The sequence below is a fragment of the Bacillus rossius genome, chromosome 1 (assembly GCF_032445375.1).
Source record: "Bacillus rossius redtenbacheri isolate Brsri chromosome 1, Brsri_v3, whole genome shotgun sequence".
Classification (NCBI taxonomy): domain Eukaryota; kingdom Metazoa; phylum Arthropoda; class Insecta; order Phasmatodea; family Bacillidae; genus Bacillus; species Bacillus rossius.
This window is the reverse complement of record NC_086330.1, coordinates 219,571,124-219,597,007: the sequence shown is the minus strand read 5'-3', so window position 1 is coordinate 219,597,007 and position 25,884 is coordinate 219,571,124. Positions and strand designations below refer to the sequence as shown.

General features: G+C 36.6%; 1 protein-coding gene across 6 annotated transcripts in view; it reads right to left on the bottom strand.

The window, feature by feature from the left end:
• Positions 1-25,884, bottom strand: part of LOC134527297 (homeobox protein extradenticle) — a 700,568-nt gene that overhangs the window by 154,389 nt on the left and 520,295 nt on the right. For 5 of the 6 annotated variants that reach the window (XM_063359850.1, XM_063359847.1, XM_063359852.1 and 2 more), the window contains exon 6: positions 25,439-25,553. In XM_063359850.1, the coding sequence (XP_063215920.1) occupies positions 25,439-25,553 (115 nt within the window). The remainder of the gene's footprint in view (positions 1-25,438; positions 25,554-25,884) is intronic. The other variant, XM_063359849.1, reaches the window with a different exon arrangement.

The following is a 25,884-nucleotide window of genomic DNA, read 5'->3' as shown; positions in this document are numbered from 1 at the left end:
CTTCAATTTCTGTTAGTGTCGTACACAGATTAAAAATGTAATGCAGAGTTCCTCAGTTTTATGTATATTGAAATTTGCTCATGTGTAGAGTAGTTATTAAAAGCATAAAAAACATATATGACGAATTGTTGTGTATTATTTCCATTAGGCGTGACCATGAAAATAGATAAGATTTTATCATTATATGAAATCTACATTTTAAATGTTGGCGTTTAAATATTTATGAAAGCGTGTGATCTTAAAGCACTATTTATCTATTTAGGAAGTAGGTAGTTTCTTTGATTTTAGAAGGTTTTTTTTAAACAAACAACTAAATTAATTCAAAAATTTGAACTACTGCAAGCAAAAAATACTTTATTCCATTTTTATTTTAAAATTAGCCATTGTATTCTACCTTGCTTACACTCTATTATCGAAAAATATTTTTTTTTTTTTTGACAGAGATGAATACCGTAAATTAATACACAAAACATATATGTTTTCGTATGATACAATAATAGCTAGTGACAATGACGAAACCAAAATTATTTTGATAGTTTGTATAGAAAATCCCCAACAGTAGTGGTGGTATATTTAGGGATTTCTTTGTAGATGGGTACTATTCCACAATAAAAAGGAGTTATCGTCAATTATCAAAGCAGCCATATTTCGTATCTTCTTTGACAGCCTAAATACAGCACCAAATGACGTACTTGGCTAAAAATTAATTCCAGCTACATGCGTAGATTCCGGGAGGAGGGGAGAATCTCAGGGTGGCCCAAACCTCCCTGAAATAAAAAAGTCTGTCTGAGGGGGCCCGCTTGCATTTGCAAAATCTTCACGTTATCCCGTGGGCCTCATGGGAATCCTACAAATTTTTGCCCGTGATTCCAGCTATACATTTCACTGACACCTTGAGCACAACAGTCAGTGCACACTGAGTTCTTGCATACCACCCGCACTTGTCTTCGATAAAATCTGAACTCAGGTGGATTCAGCGTGACTGACTTTAGCCTGCAGTCTGAATCCACCTGTAGGCCGCTGTTGCAACAGCTAAGAAATTTACACTGCTCGTAGTGAACAGTCTGTATGTAACTCGAAACGGGATTCCAGTTCATTCGTGTATACTTATTCATCATATTATGCAACGTTAAAGTCATTAAAAAAATATGCAAAAATAAAATAAAATGCTAAACATGTAATAAGAGCCAGAAAATAATAATATGCAGTAATATTTAGTGTAACTAAATACGACGTGAACCCCTAGAATACAAAGTTGACGATGTGTCGTTGGTGGGAACACTTGTTTGTTCCTGACATTTTTTTTCTTTACAGAATTTAAAAGTACGTTTGACATGCACTTTTTATTCAGGAAGTAAGTTAAAAATTTATTTGTCGTTATTGCGATTTACAAAGTTGATTTGTGTCTAAGAGTAAAAATAATTAACATTATTTTCATCATTTTATTCCCAGTTTTATTACTCAATTATTAGTAGGACGTGATTACTCGTCGCGGTGCGGAATACTTTTATGAATGAAAGCATAACTGTTCGTGCAAAACCATTCATCACACAAATGTCAGTTCGAAAGTATAATGTTGGAAATTTTTTTAATGATATAATTTTTGCATTTCCCCCCCCCCCCCCCCCCTGAAAACACAAGCTAACACATCGATTGTTGGTGACAGCATTTTTTGTAATGTATGTAAATCTCTTAATTATGTAGAACGTTAATTAAAAAATAAAAATACATGTTTTAAACAGAATTGAGGATTGTTTGCATTTCATGGATATGGACTGGATCGCAACACTAATTTAATGTTTCAAGTTAATAAACACTGTCAGGAAGCAAGCAAGGCAATGCGAGAACATTATCCTTTTGGTTGAATGTAGCGAAAGGGAAAAACAGTCACCTTTCTTGCCACGATCTTGTTCGCAGATAACGCAGGTATAAGTAGTAAATGGACTCCACACAATGACAACCCTCCCATTTTTCCGCCCCCCTCGCTGAAACGCCCTCTCCCCCCTCCACCACGGCGCAGGCGACAGGCTCAGGTATATCGCCCCGCCCAACCACTGGCCGTAGCACGTGGCCAGTGGCCCACCGCGCTAAACATTTTTACTAGGGAGGCCCCTTAAGGCAAGGGCGCCCATACCCGGGGGCAGGGGGGGGGCCGTGGCCCCCCCCTAGCTTTCAGGGAAGGAAAAAAATATAGTGTAGTCAGGTGTTTTACTTTAAAGAAAATTATTTAAATTCGGTATTATGTAGAAGTGATTCAACACGAAGATATTATTGTATATCGTTTTTTACATGTCTATTTCATTTGTTATGTTAGTTCAAGCATTAATTTCTGCTGCTGCGATATAAGGTGTTGTGTACAGGGAGAAAACGCTGTTCAAGCGCAACGCCCGTGGCGAGTCATTCCCCTTCGTATTCCTACCCAAGCTCGCGCGATAACACAACACAACAGATTTAGACCAGAGTTAGACGACGCGACAGTTGACATGTGCTTGTAGACGGCGAAATGTTTTGCTACTTTTTCGTCATAATAATGTGTATGTTCACAAATAACATCTCAAAACAGAGATTTTTCAATAGTCTTTAGGTCTACCTACAGTTTTATGCATCTGGTCTAGATTTAGTTTAGTGTATTCAGTCAGTATAAATAACTTAAGTGCAAATAAATAAGTGAAAAGTGTAAAGATAAAAACCATTGTTATTATGTAGTGTTTCTTAGTTTTCCTCATTCGTCACATCCGCTCAGAATATTCACAATTTTTAAGGTAAGCTAACACCTTTAAAGTTACTCAAATAAGAATTATTGTTCAGAAAAGTCTACAACGTAAAATTTATGTTGGAATTTTTAATTTAGAGGAAAACCACTTTTTCCCTTCAAAAGTGTTTAAAGGGATAAGGATTCCGCTACCTTCAGTAGACTCGAAAGCAATTTACACTGGAATCTCGATTTTACGTATGCTCACAGTCGCTTGGATTGCATTCGTAAAATCGTTATCTTCATAAAATTTCAAACACCCCACCCTGTGAAGATACATGTTATAATTTATTGAACGGAATATATATAATATTAAATAGTAAAAACAATGACTGCTGTCTGCCCTCTGCCCTCCCCTTATTTTTTTTTTTTAACATTCCACAACTTGCTTCATTGCACGAGTGATATAAAAGCGACATCACAGCGACTAAACACAGTTGCACCACGCATTGCATCATGTTAACTTTTGTGTGGTGACAGTAGGTTGTCCGACATGCCTTTCTTGGATATCTTTCCTTTTCGTAAGACGCGTGTTACTAAAATAAATTTATATTTGAGTTTGCAAACTTGTCCACTCCTTGCCAGAGACGACTGAACACAGACGAGACTATCCAGGGTCGGGTTGATGAGCTGGAAGAATTCCCTGCCTTGCATTTTTATGGACTTCACCTTATCATATTTATCAGTTAATCTTTAACAAATCAGCTTGAAAAATATTAATGAACGCACTTTTAGTAACATAATCGAGGAGAACAAGCACACAGTTCAGTGTACACCTGTACTGTTTCATAAAAGTGATCATAGGTAGGGACTGGAAAAATTCGCGGTTTCAATGACCACTAGGATAGACTAAACGATTCTCCTATGTACTCTGGCAACTATCACATGGTCATTGGCTACCGACTCGGGGAAACTGTTTACTGCGATTCTTATGATTCGATACTTCTTTTGTTGAGTGTTTGCCATTGGCTCAGAGTCCTTCAGGTAAATTGCGGTCCAATCACTGACGCAGCATTAAGCTAAACGAGTTTGGATTCCAGCCTGTCTCGAAAGGAATCCGCGAATTTTTACGGTCTTTAATCATAGGCTTATTTGGTGAAAAAAAACGCTGATCTTTAACGACAGACATTCATTAAAAACACAGTACATTTTAGTGCGAGAAGCCCTTGAATTTGTGATAGCCATAGGGAATTATTTGTTTGTATAGTAAGTTAAAAAAAAGCTTAGTTGAAAATCCGCTCGTCACGTCTACTTGCTGCGTCACTTATACCATTTTTGAGCGTTTTTTACTGGGAAACCGATGCAGCGAAGGTAATTAATGCGAAAATTGTCAAGATAATGCCTAATGGCTTGGGTTGCTGGATATTAGCGGAAAGGAGAGGAAGTAGCTACTCAATATCGTTTCTTTCTCTCACGCTTCTCAAGGTTTCAAGCTCAGTTGCTATGTTCACGAGCTGGAAATGTTGGAATGGGTAAGGAATGTTGAGTATAGTTCATTTGCGGTAAAATAAATATTTTTACAGCCTTGGCATAATTTTTCAATCTAAGAAATTTCGAACTTTGCGACAAATAAAGTGTACCTAGTCCATTTTTTCTTTTCGATTTTGAGTTTGATGCCGCAATAACTTATACAATATTCACTAACGGTAAATGGCTGTTGTATTAGCTTTAAAATATGAATACGCTGTGCATTAAAAATTAATATCTTTATATGTTTTCATAGTGTTTTTTTAATTTTTTTAAAAATATATTTTGGTGTCAAATTTTCCGAATTTTAGATGGTTCCTGAAAAAAATGTATTCGTAAAATCGCGGCTTCGTTCAGTCCGGGCTCCGTAAAATCGAGGTTCTAATGTACTCTTAATTCTGAAGTTAAGTTCTGAACATGTTATTTAAGGGTTTATCAATGCCGTATTTACGCGCAGGCTATCTAGGCTGTAGCCTATGGGCCCGCACCACAAATGGGGGCCCGCACCACACGACACGAAAAAAAAAAATTATACTGCGATGTGGATCTTCTTATATTCTTAAAATACGCGTCGACATAGTATGTCCAGTTGTTTTGTGTGGATTAATTGCGCCGAACTAAACTCTTCTGTGGAAAGCTGATATATGAGTTATGTCAGCATTTAGAAATTTTCGATTATTTTCATTGGTTTTGGTGTCACTTAATTCCTTAACATCTAAATACTGTTTGGTTAAATAGTCTAGTTTAATAATAAACTAATTTTTTCTGTGCTTTACTACTGAATCCATCTGTGCTAATTTTAAATGATAAGCAATTATGATTCATATCGAAACATAGTAATATTCATTTAATTGTGAAACAATTTTTGACTGTAATTATAAGCGTAGTTCAGGTGTTACATTTAAAAACAACTGTTTTCTGACTGTGATAACATACTCAAATCGTTTCTCTCCCAAAGTTGAATCTTTTGATCAACACGTTTTAAACTTTATAATTATTTTAATTTAATTTGTACGCGACATTTATTTAGGGGTAAAGAGAGCAATTAGTTGAAGGACTGTATTCTTGATATCCGTGTACCCGAGACGCTTCAAAAGTATAAGGACTCTATTCCTGCATTTGTGTTTCTAAAAATTCATTTGTTTCAATAAAATAGTTAATATTTAATTAATAAAGTAGCCAATAAAGATTTTTTTATGGCGAATGAGTACTGTGGTCTATTATTTTAGTAACAGGACAAAAAATTTTAACAGGGTCAGAACTGGAACTATTTTATGGCTAGTAACAAGCCGCAGTTAAGTCTTCCAAAATATTAAAAATACTTCATACCCCTAAGTCTGGCCCCCCCCTACAAATTATCATATGGGCGCCCTTGCCTTAACCCGCCAGTGCACGGGTTAAAAAAAGTTACATAATTGAACGGGTTGGGTCTCTCAGACCCATACATAAATATGCTGAAAAAAAGTTATTATTTTGACTATGTATTTTATTATTTGTTATGGTTATTGCTATACAATCGACGTTCAATATATGCAATCATATACTTTTAAAAAATTTAGTACAAATTTTCAGATATTTTTTTTTGTAAAAGACTACATTATTTTGCAGAATATTTCACTAAAGCATAAAAAACAGAAATGTTCAATTAAAATTGACTTGAAACTTCTGTGACACCTTTATGGGAGAAGCAATAACTAACTAAACTTCACACAGGATCATTACAGTCATTACATAAACACATTTTACTCTAAAAAGACATATAAATTTTTATGAACTGGCGACATGAGTAGTGAGATTTTCTGTCTTTACAGTTCACAGCTCGTCCCATTTATGAAATTTATTCGATTCAATATTCCTCCATCCAACCTGTATAATACTTTTGCAGCAATACAAAATTTTTAAAATATATATATATATATATATAGCCTACACACACACAAATACATACAATTTTCTTGCGATCTTGTTTGCTCAATTCCTAGCCATTATTTTACAAATCACTTTAATATTGCACACAAGATCTATTATGGAATAAAAATTACAAAATTACTGTTGATATGAAAGTTTTGCCATGACTTTTCACATAAACTTCACATGTCATTTTTACAGTCACTGCAAATGATGGCACTGTGCTCTAAACACAGATATTTTCTGCACTTGAAACAAGAGTAGCGAGTTTTCCTGTCTTTACAGTAAGCACATCGTCCTCTTTTGTTTCCATCACTTGTTTGCTCTTCTTCTTCTGGCAAACCAGATATTCTTTTTGCAGCACTGCGAATGATTTTAGGAAGAAATTTACACATGGCTCTCTCTTTGATGTGCTCCTCCGTAAGGTTGAACATCAGTTTTCTCAGAAACGTTCTTCTGTTTTTTCCATCTTGGGAAGTGGGATCATTTGCTCGATAAACCAAATAAGCATTGACACCTGCAATATTGAGCATTGCGTAGAAAATTACCATTGTCCATCTTCTAGTGTTTCGAGCCACATTATAGAATGCAATCCTCTCATCGACACAATCCACACCACCTTTGGTTGAATTATAAAATGTGATGATCTCTGGCTTTTTTTGTTCTCCTGTGCTCTCGTCAATTTTATCATCGGCATGCATAGACGACAACAACAATACAGTTTTTCCTCGTTTTGGAACATAAGAAACGAGAGTCATGTTTTCTTGAAAGCCGAATACACTGCTGTGAGGTTCCCGTTTTGCAGCTGTAATAAAGTGTGGTGGCAGCTCCTTCTTATTTTTTCTGACAGTTCCAACAATAGTTATGTTGTGTTCATTCTTCATTTTTGCAACAATATCGTACGATGTGAACCAGTTATCTATCGTCAAATTACGCCCACTTCCAGAAACAGGCAAGCACATTCTTTCAACAATATCACTCGGTTTGAAGCTCACATCTTGATATGGTCCTGCAGGTTGCTTACCACAATATATTTCAAGATTGTATGTATAATACATTTTAGCATCAACCAGTGCAAAAACTTTTATACCATATTTCCCTGGTTTCGACGGAATATACATTCTAAAACCACATCGTCCTCTGAAAGAAAGAAGCATTTCATCCAATGTCATAAACTCACCCATGGAATAGTATTTTTTACAGTTTCCATTGAATGCTTCGAAAATTTCCCTCACTGCTGCCAGTTTGTCACTCTCTCTCCTCTGCTGCCTGGTTTCGATATCATCAAAGCGAATACATTTCAGAAGAAATCGGAAGCGTCTGAAAGCCATGGTTGCTGGAAACCGCTCCGTTCCTAAACCATCAGTAGACCAAAAGTCTTGGATATTCATTCTTCCACCATGCAGGAAACCCATTCCGTAGAGTAGACCAAGGAGAGATTTTATTTCTGTCCGTGATGTTGGTTTACAGTCACTAGGATCTTTATAACTAGAAGAAATTTTTAAAATGTATTTGTTTGTGAACACAACAATTTTTTCAATCATATTGTTGTCAAAAAACAAACTCCAGCATCCACTAACACTTTTTTCTTTTTTTCCTAGCCCTGTAACACCTGGAAGTTTTTTTACAATATTGTGACTTCTAGTACGAACACTTTGCATTGGTCTACTTTTTCCCCACTTTGTCTTCCTGTCTTTCCCTAAAAAGTAATTGTTCTCAGTGTTATTTGATTGTATTTTTTCTTCATCTGAATCATTTTCTGAAGAACTATTATGGTCGCTGCTAACTGCATAATCTTGATCGGCATCAGTGTCTGTACAGTCAGAAATATCATCATCGGACAACGTTTCTTCTAGAAGTGCCATAACTTGTTCCACATCGCGTGGATTACTCAAATTGTACAACTGTTTCCTACGTGACCTAGAAGAGAAAATCATCACCATATATAGACTAAACCTATACCTATTTTAATACACATGTATTTAATTTCAAAGGCTGTGTGAAGAAGCAAGAAAAATAAAAAAAACAGTCAAAGCATAGATTAAAAAAAACTTACATAATTGTACGGGTTGGGTCCCACAGACCCACCAGTCGATAAAATGCACAGTACTTCGGAAACTATAACTGCCACTCTGCTGCAAGTCCACAGAGATACTAAACAGGTTTGGATAGGAAGCTATCAGGTTGCACAAGTAAACAGCTTCTGCCATCTCTTGGCGATTCGAAGAATTACATGCTGCTGGGTCTCACAGACCCAACCCGTGCACTGGCGGGTTAAGGGGCCCGCCTCGTGGCCGATTTTTTCACCGCTCGAGCTCAAGAGTTGTAGTTTTTCCTCCAAGCAGGGTGGCGAGTCGAAGAAACACTGCGCTGTGTGGAGGGCAGCTGGGGAGTGGGGGGGGGGGGGGGGGGACACACAGCTCCGGCCACCTTCCTCTTCCCTTCTTCCTTGACGCGACCTTGTACGCAACGCGGGAGGAGGGGAGAAGACAGACGCAGAGAATGAGAGAATGATAGCAGGCCGTGGTGATAAGGAACGTGTAGCTGGGGACCGCTCGCTTCCCTGTCCACAGCAATACATATTTGTGTCCTGAATAATCTACACGCTAGGCTATCCCGTACAAGACGCACAGTATAAGCCTATATTACGCCAATAGTTTCCCAAATTATAATGCTATATCTGCTTATTATAGAAACACAAGTCTTGCAATTTTTAAGATCGATATAATATTACCTAAAAGTACAGACCTATTAAATTACTGGTAACTGAATGATAAAATTTTCTAGCTCTGCTTGAACCAATAAACATGCCCAGTTTAATACATTTTCCTGTCATTAAACTTTAGCGTAGATTTAACTTATATCGGTTTAAAAAACCTTGTTCTAAAGGGGAGTATGTGCAAGTATAAAAGGTAAACATAATTTCTGATGAAAAAGAATTTTTGGAATTGGTTTTTAAATGACTTTGAAGAAAACATTTTTTTTATTTTTTTATTTAGTTGATAACCTAATCTGGAACATATGTTTCGTACGTTGGCGTTTCAACTTCTTACACTTCAGAATTTAATCCTCCAGTTATTGTTTGTGTAGGTTAGGACCGCATATTCTTAATTTAAATTAAGCCCATTACACAACTGCCAAATTTATGCTATACCTTCAATTATACCCATGGGGATAAAAATGAGCAAAAGTTTATCTAGCAGAAGAGAAGAAATAATTAGTTACTCCATTCACACGATACCTAGAATACTAACAGAAAACCAGCCAACGCATTTGCCGACAAATCATGCTTTTTGGGCTAGGATAGACATGTTAATGTCCATTCAACCAATTACTGAAAATATATAAAAATCTCACGGTGTATTTAAAAATAATGTAACCTGGTGGATGAACTTGGTATTTAATCTTCCTGACTTCACTTGCAAAAAATAAAACAAATTTGTGCGGTATTAAAAAAAACCGAGCAATTGTAAAATTAATGAAGTTTGCTCAAATGTAGTTTATCAATTATATATTCATAAGATAACATAAATAAGACAGCTCATTCAGCTCATTCACAATATTAAGTGTGCTATTTTTATTGTACTAATTCCAAATGGTCCCGATTCACATATTTTATACGCACGTACATACTTATTGGTTACTAACTTATTCTACTAGCTACTTAAAGAAATTGTAACTAACAATTTTCGTTACCAAGTGAGACAAATAAACACGCTCAGTTTAATGTAGTAGTTCGCATAGTAAACTGAAATCTGAAGTGAAGGAAAACCATCGCATTTTCGTTTAGACTAACAGGTGTGGGGTTTCTATGATTTGCTAAGTTTATTCAGTAATAATATATGGAGAATAATTTCCTAATAAATATAGATAATTAATTATTTGTTAAAACTACTTGTATTAAACAATCAAACCAAAGGACTAAGCTATAAATTTAATGTTATTATAACAATAGGATAAACAAATAAAATATTTTATTAGGTATTTGCTGTAAGCATATTTTTTGAATCAGTAATATTTTATTGAAAAAAAATTATATTCCATTACCTAAGTTGAAAAATAGCGCGCTTTATAGACGCACAACAAAGTCTATAGGAACTTTAGTAGGAGATTATGTATTATCAGTAGAGCAATGCTGTGACTATTTTAGTTTACCAAATATATTTCAGAATACTCCAATACCATAAAATTTAATTTGGGAAACTAATACGTTTCCTAATGTTTGCATAAGTTAATATATACAGGTTTATGTTCTTACACGCGAGTCAATCATCTTGGCAACATTGGCTCGTGGGTAAAGCAGAAAAAATCGAACACGTTCTAGTACGGTTTTAGCTAATATTTTCGGTATGAAAACCTTTATTCCCAGTTCCAAACCCCTTGAAAGGTTGCTGAAATGCTACCCACACGGGAGCAGGCGCGCTAACAGAAATTTTTTATGGAAACTGCTAAGGGAATGGGCATCGTAGTGGTCGCAATCATAAATGTATATATATACATTTGATATGTAAATATGTGTATGCATTTACATATATACATATAAAGTGTGTGTGCATATAAAACTAGATTTCTTATTGTTCATTTTTTTTCACATGTATTGTACAACTGTGGAGTTGGTTAAAAACCAGTGATTTTAAACAAGGGACCTTACAGTACAATAAGTTCAAATTAAATTTAAATCTACCAAATTTAGACCAAAGTATCACTCACTCAGATTTACTACACCTCTAATTTACGTCATAAACAGTAGGAAATCAGTCATGGCATATCTCATTTTTATGATTCATGCTTTGCCCAAATTTATGTTTCATAATGTATGTGGCAGTATTGTTTTGTTGTTTACTACATAATTGACACTCTACAGGTCCCATTTCTGTATGGTTCTAACTGCTACAACGACAAATATAATATGTGGTTACGCTAGATAAATTGTAATTATTTCGTATGCTTTAGCCCGAATCAAAAGGAAAGTAACTTGTGTGTCACTGTCATATTAAAACTTACTTAAGCTTTTCCTATTCAGAATTAAAGTAGTTCAATATTGCTGTATGCAAAGTTACTTGCTTACGCAATCCTCCAACATACACTGACTGAATTTCGTCATGGTACTTACAGGCATATTTTTTTACTGTAACAATATGTAAAGCAATTTCGGTTGCGGACAATCCATTTATACAGAGAGCCAAGATGTTAAACATCAAAAATTACAACTCGATCACAAAACACACCACTCAGTCACACTCTTCTTGATAGAAGTGCCTCACGACAGAGGTGTAAGATAGCATAGTTCGAGATTCTCAGCCTGTACCTAATTATTAAGTGCACATCAAACTCGGCATATAGACAGATTTACTTGGAAACAATAAAATAATAATTCAGAATCTAAATTACAAAACATTTCACAGTATTAACTTACGTGACATAGCGGTAGCCTAATAAACACTCTCCGAGCGACTGGCTCGGCTCGCCGGGCGCAGAGATGCACGACACAGTGCAAAGCACTCAAGGTCAAAATATCTAACGCGCATTATCTGTTTTGTAAAATGGCTGGCAGAAGATAAAAACAAAAATAATATACAGAATGAAGCACCCAGTGAAATACATTTTTTTAAATATAAACATTAATGTTTATTTTCTTATGAATAAAGTACGATTTTTAGAAGTTGAATAATGCTCTTAAGTTAGATGAAGTCATTATATTATTTTCAGCGAGAGCATTTTGAAACATTAGGCAGCGCAAGGAGCCCCGATATATTTGTATGCAACTTCGTCATATTTTTTGAATAGCCTACTATGTCACAATAAGTGAAAAAAATAATGGAAATAAGAATGCAATTCGACGATATTATAAGGGTTATATATTTACTAGCTGCAGTACCCGGCTTTGCCCGGGCTGAACACCGGGTGATATATTGTCCGCGAGTTACAGCAAAATGGATAGCGATATGTCCAGTGTGTTGGACATTAAGAAATGATACATAATTACTGTTTGTGTATCTGTGACCTATGATTTTCTGTTTACCCATGGCGATCGGTTGAAAGGTTTAGAATTTGATGCGCTACAGCGCCATCTAGCGGCGAGTTACAAAAAAAATGTATAGCATAAAAACCTTCTTCATGATAAAAACACTTCGATGTGCCAAATTTCATAGCGATCGGTCAAACGGTGTAAGAGTTTATCGACGTCATACATGCCAACTTCCAATAATATATATTCTTATATTTCGAAATTTTAGGGCTTTCACTTTTGCGGAAAGTGGATGTTCAGGACCTCGAATGGTTTGGAACACTCCATCTCGAAAGAAATGATATTTGAAATTCCTGAAATTGTCGAAATTTTGGGGCTTTGTCCCCAGAGGGGAAGTGGTGATTTTGAGGACCCTGAATGGCTGGGAAACAATAAAAATCGAAAGAGAATGATATTTGAATTTTTTTAAATTTTGGGGTTTTGACCCCTGAGGGGGGTGGGTGTGTTGTTGAGGACCCCGAATGGGTCGTAAACACTCCAAATCGAAAGTGAATAGGCTTTTGGAAATTTTGGGAAATTTTTAATTATTGGGTCTTTGACTCCTTGTGGGGGGAGGGTAGTTTGAGGACCCCGAATGATTTGGAAACACTCCAAATAGTAAAAAAGTATTCTTAAATTTAAGAAATATTTCGAAATTTTGGGGTTTTGCATTCCCCCCCTCCCTCAAAATTGGGTGGGAAGTCGACTTTGGGTAAAAGTTCCACCATGCCCCGGACACTTTAGTTCGTAATGACTTAATTTTAATACAATTTCCTCCAATTTTTCGAAATTTTGTGGAAGGGAGGGGAGGGGGGGTGAAGGTTCAAGACCTCGAATGTTTCGAAGCACTCCATCTTGAAAGAATAGATATTTGAAATTCCTAAAATTATCGAAATTTTGGGGCTTTTTCCTAGAGCGGGAGGGGGGGGGGGGGGGTTCGAGGACCCTGAATGACTCGAAAACACTTAAAATCGAAAAAGAAAGATTTTTAAAAAAATTTAAACTTTCGAAATTTTGGGGCTTTAACCACCTGGGGGGGGGGGGGGGGGTGATGTTGAGGACCCCGAATGGCTCGGAAACACTCCAAATCGAAAGAGATATAAAGGAATATAAGAATGTAGGCATTTACTGTACTCCTATCTACCATAATAACAATATTGACAAATAGAAAAACTTATTACCTACCTATGAATAATTTTCTAAATCTTAATATATATAAATCTCGTGTCACAATGTTTGTCCTCAATGGACTCCTAAACCACTTAACCGATTTCGATGAAAATTGGCATTTATGTGTAATTTTTTCCAACTTGAGAGATAGGATAGTTTTTATTTCGATTAATGGTCTTAATCTGATAATTTTAGAGTTTTCTAATGTGATGTATGTATGAGTTGGCAGAAAATCACCACGGCAACGGCTGTAGCATTGTTGATGCTTCATTCGTCTCCATGGCAACGACTATTTCATTGTTAGTGTAGTCCTCATCACTCATTAAATACAGACCACCAATTTTTAGATATATACAGGTAAATAACTATACACTGGTAGAACAAAGTCGGTCGGGATTTGAAAGTGATATAAATTATTCAAATTAAGAAGACAATTACTAACTACATCTGATTTATAAAAAGGTCCAGTGAACTCTTTACCAAGTCAACCGATTTCGATGAAAATTGGCATTTATGTGTAATTGTTTCCAACTTGAGAGATAGGGTAGTTTTTATTTCGATTAATAGTCTTAATAATTTATAATTAAAATTGGCATTTATGTGTAATTGTTTCCAACTTGAGAGATAGGGTAGTTTTTATTTCGAGTAATAGTCTTAATAATTTATAATTAATAATAAAATGATTATCAATGTTGATTGGTGTTTAAGTCCGGGAAACAGTGGGTACTTCGTTTCCATGACAACGTTGCGTGCTTGAGAGTCGGGAAACCATCGGTGCTATTCGTTTTTTCTTCGGTACATTACAAAGCATTGTATGAAGTTTTTGTCAAAATTAATTAATTTTCATTTTATTTCATTTATTATAACTGTAAATAGGAGATTTGGTCTCATTTTCCCCCCCATAAATACAACCGTGCGAAGCCGGGTCGGGCAGCTAGTAAATTAATAAATAACTCTGTGTTTAAGAATTTACGTACATACATAATATTAAACTTCAAACTATACAAATATAAAAAATTAGTAGGCCCTACCAACCTATGAATAAATTTCGAAGAAATTTATAAGTTTACGAATTTATATACCTACATAATATTAAACTTCAAACTATCCACACAATAAAAACCTAAGAATGTTAGTGTAACTAATTTTTTTTATTTGTCATAATACCTAAAATACGTATGTTTCCAAAATGAAACAAAGTATAAATAATGACCAATTTGACACAAAAAAAAATGTACAACTCGAATGACATTGAAAACATACACGTGAAATTTAATGAATTATGAGTGCCCTAGGTAGGGAGAAAAAATATATATAGAAGAAATTAAATTTAAAAAAATGGGTGCGTGTACTTAGGTACGCGCATGAGAAGTTATACTTCTTTGGCATCATTAAAAAATAGTTTTTAATTGCATGCAAAAATATTGCGTGGAGTCCCTCCGCGCGGAAGAAGTGAAACTTCGTAATGTGGAAATGAAAATAGGAAGGGGTAGAAATAGATTTTTAGTGAAATCATATTGTATCAAATCAAGATAAAAAAAAATAAAGGAAATAAATTTGTAACGATTCATAGATTGATCTTCAGAGAGAGAGAGAGAGAGAGAGAGAGAGAGAGAGAGAGAAAGAGAGAGAGAGACCTATTGAATGTCTAAAAAACTTACTTTTTTATGAGAGCAGATTTTCATGAAATAAATCATGAAATCATTCAACGATAAAAGCGGTTTATTTAATTAAGCGGACGGGTTCGCCCGAAGGAGAAAATTGACGCGGCAAGACCTCGTGGACATAGAGAAATGACACACACTCACTATTTATGTGTTTATGAAACATGATTTTTTTCTGCAATTTAAATTGTAATATACAAAAACGGTATTGAAAATTGAAACAAATATGGCGACACTACAAACTGTCAAGATCTTTATTTTTTTCTTACTCTCTACTTAGTTCCTTACAATAGAAAAACGTAACGTAATAGCTTGAAAGCTATTGCACGGCAGGCATAGAGGAATGGCACTAATAGTTTGTATATCTATGACACACATTACATAAAATTAAGATATATTTTTTAACCTGTTTAAATATTATTTTTTATTATACAAAAGATAGCCTATGTCCATCCCCAGGATATAATCTATCTCCTTGCCAAATTTCATTACGATCCGTTCAGCCGTTCAGCAGGGAAAAGGTAACAAACAAACAGACATACAGACAGAGACAGACAGAGTTACTTTCGCATTTATAATATTAGTATTGATGAGAATATTTTAAGAAAAAAATATTAACTAAATATTTTTGACAAAAACAATTTTTTTTTGTGAAGACGCGTCGTTGTAGATGGAAAAGAAAGGTCCATTTACAAGCAAAATAAACTAAAAATTGAACATTTATATCCAAATGGTTTTATTCTGCGGGATATAATGTCAGGCATGCAGTCCGACTGCCGGGCTCGGGGGCTTGATGAGAATGTGACGTGAGACGAGTGGAACGGTATGTGACAAGACGATAACTTTTTTCCGCAATGCGTAACACGCCAGCGCACAGAGAGGTTTAAGTGACACGAGATAGTAGTATAAACACAGCGTCGTTTTTTTCTTATTTTAGCGGCGGCTACACATTACATGTCTCTTAGTAACCTGTGGAATTCGTCAAGGTTTTACAAGTAGCAGCGGCGATAATGCAATATGATACTTTTTTTGAACCGCTCTCACGGAGTTCCGTTTGTCAACTGTGAGTCTGAGCTTAGCGAGATTGACACGTGTACGTCTCCGAACGCATACACTTCCAACTTCCAGAACCGCACGTATGTTGCTAGACTCCGACGTTTATGGTTTGAATCACCGGAAAAAAACATAGAAGTGTGTACTAATCGTACGGCCATTAATAACATGCAACAAATGCTATTTATGACTTATTATTCTTGTTTGTTGTATAAAAATTTTCAAATGTGTAGAGGTGTTCCCACTACAAACTATCACAGTCAGCCATGGACAGCCGGCAAAATACTATTTGTTTTAATTGTGACTATAATGACAAGCTTCTATGTCCAAATTAAACTTACACTGTCTGAAATACTGCACTATTTATGCATGTTTGCACACACCGAACAGTTTGTAGCTAATTGCTTTGGGCACCAAATTCTGCTTACCAAATAAGAACCCCCCCCCCCCCCCCCCCTTCAAAAAAAAGGCTCTTCTTATTCTTACGTTCATTCACAATTGCAGTTAAAAAAATACTTTTTTTAATGTTACGTGAAATTCTTTATTTCAACTTGGCGTTTTTAAAATGGTTAAATGCATATTTTGGTTAAAAGTGTTAATTGCATATAAATTTATACCATTAAAAATATTAATGGCCACATATAAAATAAAATTAATTAATACGTAACTAACAAAGCCATATAAAATCGATTTGAATATATCACTTGTATAATGAAATATTACTTATGCCCAACGATTTGGCGTTTACTTCCTTTAATGGTTTTGTTCTTCTTCCGAGGTGCATTCTGTCGTAACCTTGCCTTATGACCCCGCCTGCAGTCACGCTGAATTCTAATGTCGTTCGGCCTCAACACAACTAACTGTGGGATACGCGTGTACTCAGCCCGGTCTGGTGTCCACAGGCCCGGCCTAGCCGGGGTGGGTATTCAGTCCGGGCAAGCGAAGCACAACTGAAGGAGGACAGGAAGAAAGGCAGCGCTGAGACCCCCCTTCCTTACAACCCCGTCATCCAAGGTCAAGCGGCCGTGGCGGCGCCACAAGTCGGGGAGTACATTCACGCAAAACACGTCGTAGAAATCACGGTTTTTCTCAAAATTTTCCGTTGTGACCTAGTGCAAATTATATACGCAGCGAAAGAGAAAGGATTGGTGCACTATCCAAAAGTGGTTTTACGAAATAGTAATGAAAACTGTGAGCTTGGCGTGCCTCTGAAAATACGCTAATTAGGCTTATTCGGCATGCATTTACTAATCGACTACATGTCTGAGACATCTTAAACAACTTTAGGATCATGCCCGGTACCTTAATCTCTTTTATATCCGAAATCGGTAATCGCATGTCAAATAGTTTCGATAAAAACAACTAATTGTTAAACCTCTGCAGCTCACTTTGCACTGTATGTAGGCGGGCCCCTTAAGTTTCCACAAGTTACTAGAAAACGTTGGTATTACCACTTGACTAAATTTCAGTTTGGGTAAAATTACTCAGAAACTAAAAAAAAACTCTTTCGTGGGAGCGAAAGTCGCCCCAGCGCTTGCTTCTGTACACACACAACACCGCTATGCTCAGAACGCTGTAGCGATGCAATAAATTACGCTAGCCTCTTGGAAAAAATGTCACTTTAAAGCTTAAGAAATACGCAACATTTTTTTGTCAAAGTGATAATTTCGTCGGAACCTTTATTTATATTTTAATCTGGTTTTCTGTCCTTAACTGAAACAAAAAAAATCAATTTATTAATAATCGATTTATATCCCTCGTTTAATATTTGCATTCGGAACTTTTTTCAACATGAATGTGTGTAATAGCTTTCCTGGATTATTTTGGTACGTTTATGGAGAGTTTACGTTAAAAATTGAGTAAATGAGAAGCATTTTAATGGACTGCGGTATGTCGCCTTAATCTAGGACTTAACCGCACGTTTTCGGCGATACGCACAAGGTATTCAGCGGTAAACTTTCGGTATGTAATTAAGAATAGTAGATTCTACCAATGTGCGAAAATTCAGCTTCGGACAAATATTTCCGAGGTAGAAACCTTCATTTCCTAGGCTACTCAAGGCTGCTGCATGCTGTGACATTTTTCCTGCAGTGTGCGGGCAGTTTATTGTCAAAAAAATAAATAAACTTTAGCTGGAATGGAATGAACAAACTTGTTTGGCCACAACGAGGTCACTAGAGACGATAGAAGAGTGGAGATACAAGTGCAGCACTGACAAAATCTATGTATAGTAAAAATGAAATCGATAATATAACTAAACCTATTAACGATATCACAGAAAACTATCCACAGATAGTTTTGTCTAATAAATATTATATGAAACATTGACAATGCCCAAAAACTTAATTGTTTTGTTTGCAGTGTAATCATCAATATATGATTTTTGTAAGAGAAAAGTTCTGTATACTATGACTATAGGAAACTAGGGGACAGCGCGAAACATGAACTCGCGAGACTTCCCTTTCGGTCGTGATCCTCGTCCTGACTGAGTCGTGGCTCGTTGAAGGCGCGCTCTCTTTAGACTAGAGTATCGCTCGGAAGCGAGGCAACGCGGGAACTAACTATTTGAAAATAAAATAGCTGGAGTTGGTTGTAGTCCGACAACAGCTTGACAAAATCTATTTGATGAAAAGTTGATAATGTGAGAATACTTTCAGCAATCCCAGCTGAGTTAAATGTAAACAAATGTTGATAAATGCGCACATCATATTGTTTATTAGTTCTTTTAGACCACAATACCTTAGTATAAAAAAAGCCTTGAATATTTATATATTAAAGAATGTTTTGCACTCAATTTTTTATTATTAACTCAAGTTACTAAAAAGGATAAATGCCTATGTAATCCATACAAGTTATATTGTTACGATTTTATTAAAACAGGGTGGCCACGGAAATATAGAAATGAAATTCCCTGACTTTTCCAGGTTTTCCCTGACTGTGCAAAAAAAAATCCCCTGACAATTTTTTTAAATGTACACAACCGTGATTGCGATTTTATAAATATATTTTAAAACGAGAAATATAAAATCTCTGTTGTTAGCAGTTTTGTTAAGATTCTTTGGCATAAAAATTTCAACAGTAATAAAAACAATAACAAATTAATAAGACCAGCAGTATCTAAAAGTATTAAACATTTGAAAAGTAAAAATTGTTACAACCAAGCAATGCAAATATTTAGGCCTGACAAAGAAGCACAAAGATCACGGTGAAACTTTAGGTTGACACTGGGACCATCCATAGAGATTTGCAGAATTTTGCACAAATCTATTTCTGACAGTGTCTCAGTGAATGCTTGCAGAAGATCTTCAGCTGTGGCATGATTCAAAAATGCTGAGTTGAAGTACCTAGTTGAAACCTGGCAGCTCTGTTCTCTCCAAAATCTCACCACTATACCTATCCATTTGTCCAAGTTCGGAAGTCTTATTTAGTGATTCATCAAACCCCACAACTATTTCAGTACACTGGAATATGTCTTTCACTAATTCATTATGGAAATAAGGGGCTATGCCATGTAATATAATGTAGGTACCCAATTTTTGTTCTTTGCAGTTGCAGTTTTTTGGCAACTGATCAGTCTGGGAACATAATTTGCATCACAGTAACATCACTTGCTGCACAACGCAAAGACTTATGTGATAAAACTGTTTGCATGCTCCACAAAACTTCAGCCCTAGTCACCTCCTCATTAAAAACAAACGTGTTTATCCCAGACAGTGGCATTTTGCAAAGAGCTGTAGATTCCACAACTGACTGTTCACAATTTTTTTCAGGTTTAATTTTACTGACAACCCCCGACTGGTCACCAAGTACAGTACCATCAGAAACAATAGTAGTAGTATACAACATGGAGGATGACTGTGAATCAGAATTACCACGCACTAGTAGAAGGCTTTGGCTTACAAGAAAAGTACATACCCAAGTTACAACTGCTACGTTTGGAATATTCTTCTGCTTGCCTGTGTTTTTCACCATTCATGTGACTTGTGAGTGCATGTTTTCCCATGTTGCTGAGGGAGAATGTTTTCTGACACAGCGAACAACGAGCATGATTACTTCCGGTTTTAGGTCGTTCCAACCACAAACAAAATCTCTCATCTTGAAGCCAATCATCTTTGAAATTTGAAGTCTTTCTAGGAAATACCATGTTTCAGGGTCTCAAATTATTCGCAACTTACCATGAAACTGTTAACGAACTTTCCTTAAATTGTCATTTCTAAACTATGAAAATTTCGTCACACTTTAAACACTGAAACACGAAATTTTACGCAATATTATCACGTGTAAACAAAAAAATCGAACGTCTGTCACGTCTGTATAAAAATAGGTTAGCTAACTCTCTGAACAGCTAGCCAGCCATTTTAGACGTTTTATAATCCCCATTTACGATTCCTAAGAAGTAGCTCACTGCAGTAATAATCACTTCAAACACTACGTCTAACAAACACTACCCCTACAACTCCGTCGTAATAATTTCCGCAAAACCAGCAATAGGTACTTTACGAGTGTATACACAAAGGCAAATAAGCCAATATGGCGATCCCAGCCGAAACCGAAAGAAATGTTTAAATTAACCCAACCACCGGCTTTTCATTTCCTTTTGATTTTCATTGCAATGTTTTAACACGTCAGTTATTAAACCTTTTATTTTAGAAAAATCCCTACGAAATAATATGCATGATATAAGCGAAAATAAGAACTGAAAATATGCTGCCAAACAAAGTAGCCATTTGATTTTGTAGATTTCTCAGAACGTGCTCAAAAACAAGTACATTTGTTGGAAAAACCGAGAGCAGAAAAAACATACACACCAAATTATTATGGTACTGGTGTGCGATATTTAGCATGTAAAAAGAGATCTACGATAGTTATTCATGTTGCACGCAAGCCATAGTTTTCGTACTGTTGAGCGAGAACAGCACGTAAGAACTGGTTTACCAGTACGCATTACATTTGTTGGCAACACCGAGAGCATAAAAACCATACACACAAAATTATTATGGTACTGGTGTGCGACATTTAGCATGTAAAAAGAGATCTACGATAGTTATTCATGTTGCATGCAAGCCATTGTTTTCGTACTGTCGAACGAGAATAGCACGTAAGAACTGGTTTACGGTACACATTCTAACATAACATGGCATATTCAAAGTTAATAATGCACGGTAGAAGAGAAAATTTTCCCTGACCTCTCAGGCGATTCCCTGACTTTTCCCGATTTTCCCTGACCATTTCTAAAATCCCTGACTTTTCCAGGTTTTCCCGGTCTGTGGCCACCCTGTAAAAACAATAAATGGTCGTAGGAAAACTACTGGGTTCGTAAATAGATAGCCCAATTAGATTTTACTACAGTTCAATTAATTGCCAATATTTACATCACTAACAAATGGACGGTCTCCAGGTAAATGGTAACAAGTCACATTTTGGTGATTTTTAGTCAACAAGTCACTTAAACTCTTAAGTATACTTAGAATATGTAATGCAATAATTTTAATCATTGGCAACTATATTGGTAAATAAGAAAAATTTAAGTATTTAAATTCAATTTTTATCTAAGATTTTTTTGTTTCTCCTGCAAAAAGTGAATTCTTGACTTGTTACCTTTTACCCGTAGACTGTCCAAATAATCTTCTAAAAAATGCTTAGTAATCAATTACACTTAAAAATGTTTATTCCCCAGTCACTCGGTTTTAACACACCGCACACCTCGCTGGGCCGCACCTCTGCCGCACCTCTGGCGCAACTCTCGCCGCAGCACCCCTCGTGGGTCTCCGCCGCGGGACTCCGTCGCCGCACTCCGCCTCGCCGTTGCACTTCCCTTCGCCGAGGGTCAGCTCAACGTTTCGCTCGGAACTTCGCTCGGGACTCTCGCCGCACCCGCGGCCTCTCACCACCCAACTATCGCCGAAAACTGAACTGAACTCGGAGGTCGGCATTCCGGGCTTATATAGGCCCAGGCGCCACTTCTAGAAGGCGCAAACGCGGCTGGGGCCAGTAGCGTCATTCCGCGCCGACCCGATGCCAGATTTATCTAGAAAGACGTCGGGAGCTCGCGCGACAGCTGCCAGGTGTCAGATTAACGGCGCCGAAGCAAAGCGCCGCACGGGGAGTGGAGGTAACGTGGGTGCGTGGGAGGGATAGAGGGAGGGAGGGAGGGAGGGGAAGTGGCGACCCTTGTAATCCACCAGGGGGTTTATTCTAAGTTTCCAGCGTTTTCTAACGAACCTTTCGATATCGATTCCGACATATAGCTCTTTGGCCGATCGGCAACACACAGTTCCGAACGAACGTAATCGAAAGGTACTGAAATTGCTATTCTAAGCGCGGTATCGTTACGAGGCCTAACTATCTCGGCAAATTTCGGGTTACGATTTCCCCCTCTACAATTTTTCTGGCAGGGAAGATGAGATTTGAAAACAGCAACATAACAAAAAACACTTCATATTTCTAACAAATTTATAAATAAAAACACAGAGTTTATAAGACAATATACTTTCCAGATGTTTCAATGTTGATAAAAGTATTTATAAAAATATTAAGTAATTTTAAAAGTGCTCGAGCACGCGAAAACATGTTTATTTCTTAAATTATTTTTACGGGATATTTGGTGTGAAATATTTAGAGTTGTTTGCACGTGGTCAGTCATTGTATTATTGAAATAATGGCTGCTCGGCGATCTCGTGTGAGTGAGAGGCAAATTAAAATGTTGCTTTATTTTATGGAGGAGCTCCCCGAATTCTTGCGGAGAAAATTTTCATCTAATTTTACGACTGCAACAAAATACACACGCTGAGTTATTGTTGAAACTTTTGATATCTGAAACAGGCGAATAATTTATGAATATATATTTTGAAAGTTGGGTTATTTTTCATTTTACTTGCATAAAATCTTCGTTATAATATTGTTATTATAGAAATAACGTCTTTACATTCCAACTTAGTTTCTTTCTTATGTATCTGGAGAACTACTTACATTATGTAATTTTTCAATTTCTTTTACAGTAACTTAAAGCGGTAACCATGGTAAGGACTCATCCGAAAGAAGGCAAAACAAAAAAAAAAAAACGGAATGCATTTCTTTTACTTCTATACGTCATATAAAATCATTCTATAAAATGGCATTGTGATATGTATATGGATAGAAGTCACTTCCATATGAAGAAATACTTTCGTGATTTTGGGGCGCTATTCAAGTAGTTGGCCTAACAGTCACGAGATGGTATGGCTTGCGGAAGTGCGAGGCAGTAGCGCGCAGCGGCCGGTAGGACCACTACAACACTTTATCGGAATTAAGTTTCGCGTCCATTACCTTTTTCTGAGTGGTAACAGTAATTACTGAAGATATTTGTACATGTATTCTGGATCAATATTTTATACATAATAAATGTACAAATATCTTCAGTATTTACTGTTACCACTCGGAAACGCTAATGGACGCGAAACTTGATTCCGATAAAGTGTTGTAGTAGTCCTACAGGCCGCTGCGCGCTACTGCCTCGCACTCCCGCAAGCCCTGCTGCCCTTTCGTGACTGTTAGGTCAACTACTTGAATAGCGCCCCAAAATCATACATATTCAATGATACTGGGTGAACACTTCATTTTACAAAATATTAAACACAATTGAAACCTACGTAAAATATCGTAAAAATAGATCACGCCCAAAAATGTACTACTTTCGACAATGTTTCTAAGTATTTGTTTACACATAAATCGTGCATCCACCATGATTTCAACTGGCTGCTAATTCCCGATCGGCAAAGGTTTTTCGACAGCAAATGTATACTCGAAACATACCGATCGTTGGCTTCCGAGAATCGAAAGGTTCCGAGTTGATGAAAGTAACTTAGAATACCATATTGTAGAAAGCTTCCGATAATCGTGGCATCACGATCGGGAACTCTTTTCCGAGAAACTTAGAATAAACTCCCAGGAGCGCGCGGCACGTCTCACGTTGCGGCGGCCACGTGACGTCAGTGGCTGGCTGGGCCGCCAGCCAGCTCCAAACCTGCGCGCGCCGCGGCCCTGCTCACATTCGTAACAATATTTATCTCCCGAATTCTTACACAAGTTAAAGATATAATGGTTCATTCCATTTTTATTTGTTAACATTACTTTATTAACAACAAGTCAATAATTGTAGACATATGGCAGCATGTAAACTTATTGCTGCTCTTCTACAAAAAGAGCTTGTTTTCTTAGTACGGTACAAGTTTGCGCTGACTTCGTGGGCTAAGAATTCCATTGAAAATGGCTGGCAGTGACGTGTATCTCGTCGTGCAATGAGAAATAACAAAATACGCGCATCGTTACTAGCTAGAAAACTGATGTTTCTTCCTATAAAGTGCGTGCCTCGAGTAAATGATAGCTGCCGCCTGCCGCAGCGGCGGACAGCGTCTTGTCTAGGTACGAGCATGAGCTCCGAAATACATAGTTTATTGGTGTCCCTTAGTCGCAGCACTCACCAGGGCCGTGTAAGGCAAAAACACGAACAGGTAGTGTTAATCGCCAATTCTTATATCTAGTCACCGGTTTCACATTTGACGACGACTTTATCAGAAGTTTTACAATTTATAAACATTGAAGTATGCTTTGTTAATTTGAAATTGTATTTCCACTGTAATTAACATTAAAAATACTTACCTAAAAGTTCAGTATTCAAAAACATATAGTAGTTGCAATTGAAGCATCCATATAAATGAAAAAAAAAAAATTACGAAATGTTACAAAATTTTAATAAAAAAAAACGTTACGACGCGCTATAGTTTAATACTCATTCATACCTTCTGGGTAGTTTTTATAAATAAAGGACCAATAGCTTTCTCTGAGAAATAATTACAGAAATATAAATATCAATAAATGTTTATTAAAAATGTTAATGTGTTTACCTAAAGATTTTTTAAAATAATATTTTATGTATGTCCTATGACATGACATCATCTACAAAGGAAATAAAACGTAGTTGCCACCCATTACTAAGAACATAAGTTAGAACGGACAATATATTTGTGTTTCTTTTGCCACATAATAAGTGTAAGCGGTATGTTAGCCGAAGCTGATTAACGAGTGCGGTTAGAGGTATACTCCAACAAGAACATGAAACATGAGCTCAATATATTTGTGTTTCTTTTGCCACATAATAAGTGTAAGCGGTATGTCAGCCGAAGCTGATTAACGAGTGCGGTTAGAGGTATACTCCAACAAGAACATGAAACATGAGCCCGAAGGAGGCGTGATGGGCAAGGGACCTGAGGCAGATGGGTTAACAGTGGGTTGCAGCGACCAGGATACACTACAGCTCGGTGCTCGTAGCTGCTCCAGCACAGGCAGCTCAGGCAGCACATGCAGCACAGGCAGCACAGGCAGTCTCGGAACTGGCGTGGAGCAACCACTAGCACCGTGCTCACATTGACGGAGTCCTACCTTTCTTAGCACCCCTACCTGCTGCCTTCTTTGCCGCATACAGGTTCGCCTCTTCTTGCGCCTTGCCTATGTTCTTCTTGTAGCGTATCCTCTTATTTCCGAACCAGTTGGACACCTGCAACACCACATACTGCTCTGTTACACTTTAATAGTGGTTTAATTATGGAAGTTATCAAAAATAATATTTTTCTACAATAAAAATTCAATACATTTTCAAACATTACAAATTTTGCTACAGTAAAATTTCAAAATATTTGCAAACATGAAAAAAGGTAAAAAAAAAAAAAAAAAAACACTGTTTACAAAGAACACTATACAATCAAATTATTTTTTTTCTTGAGTAAATAATGGCTCCCAAAATCGGTAAAAATGAATGCTTGTAATATTTTTTTAGATGTAAGCTTAAATTAATATGTAGGTTATTACGTACATTTAATTAACTATAC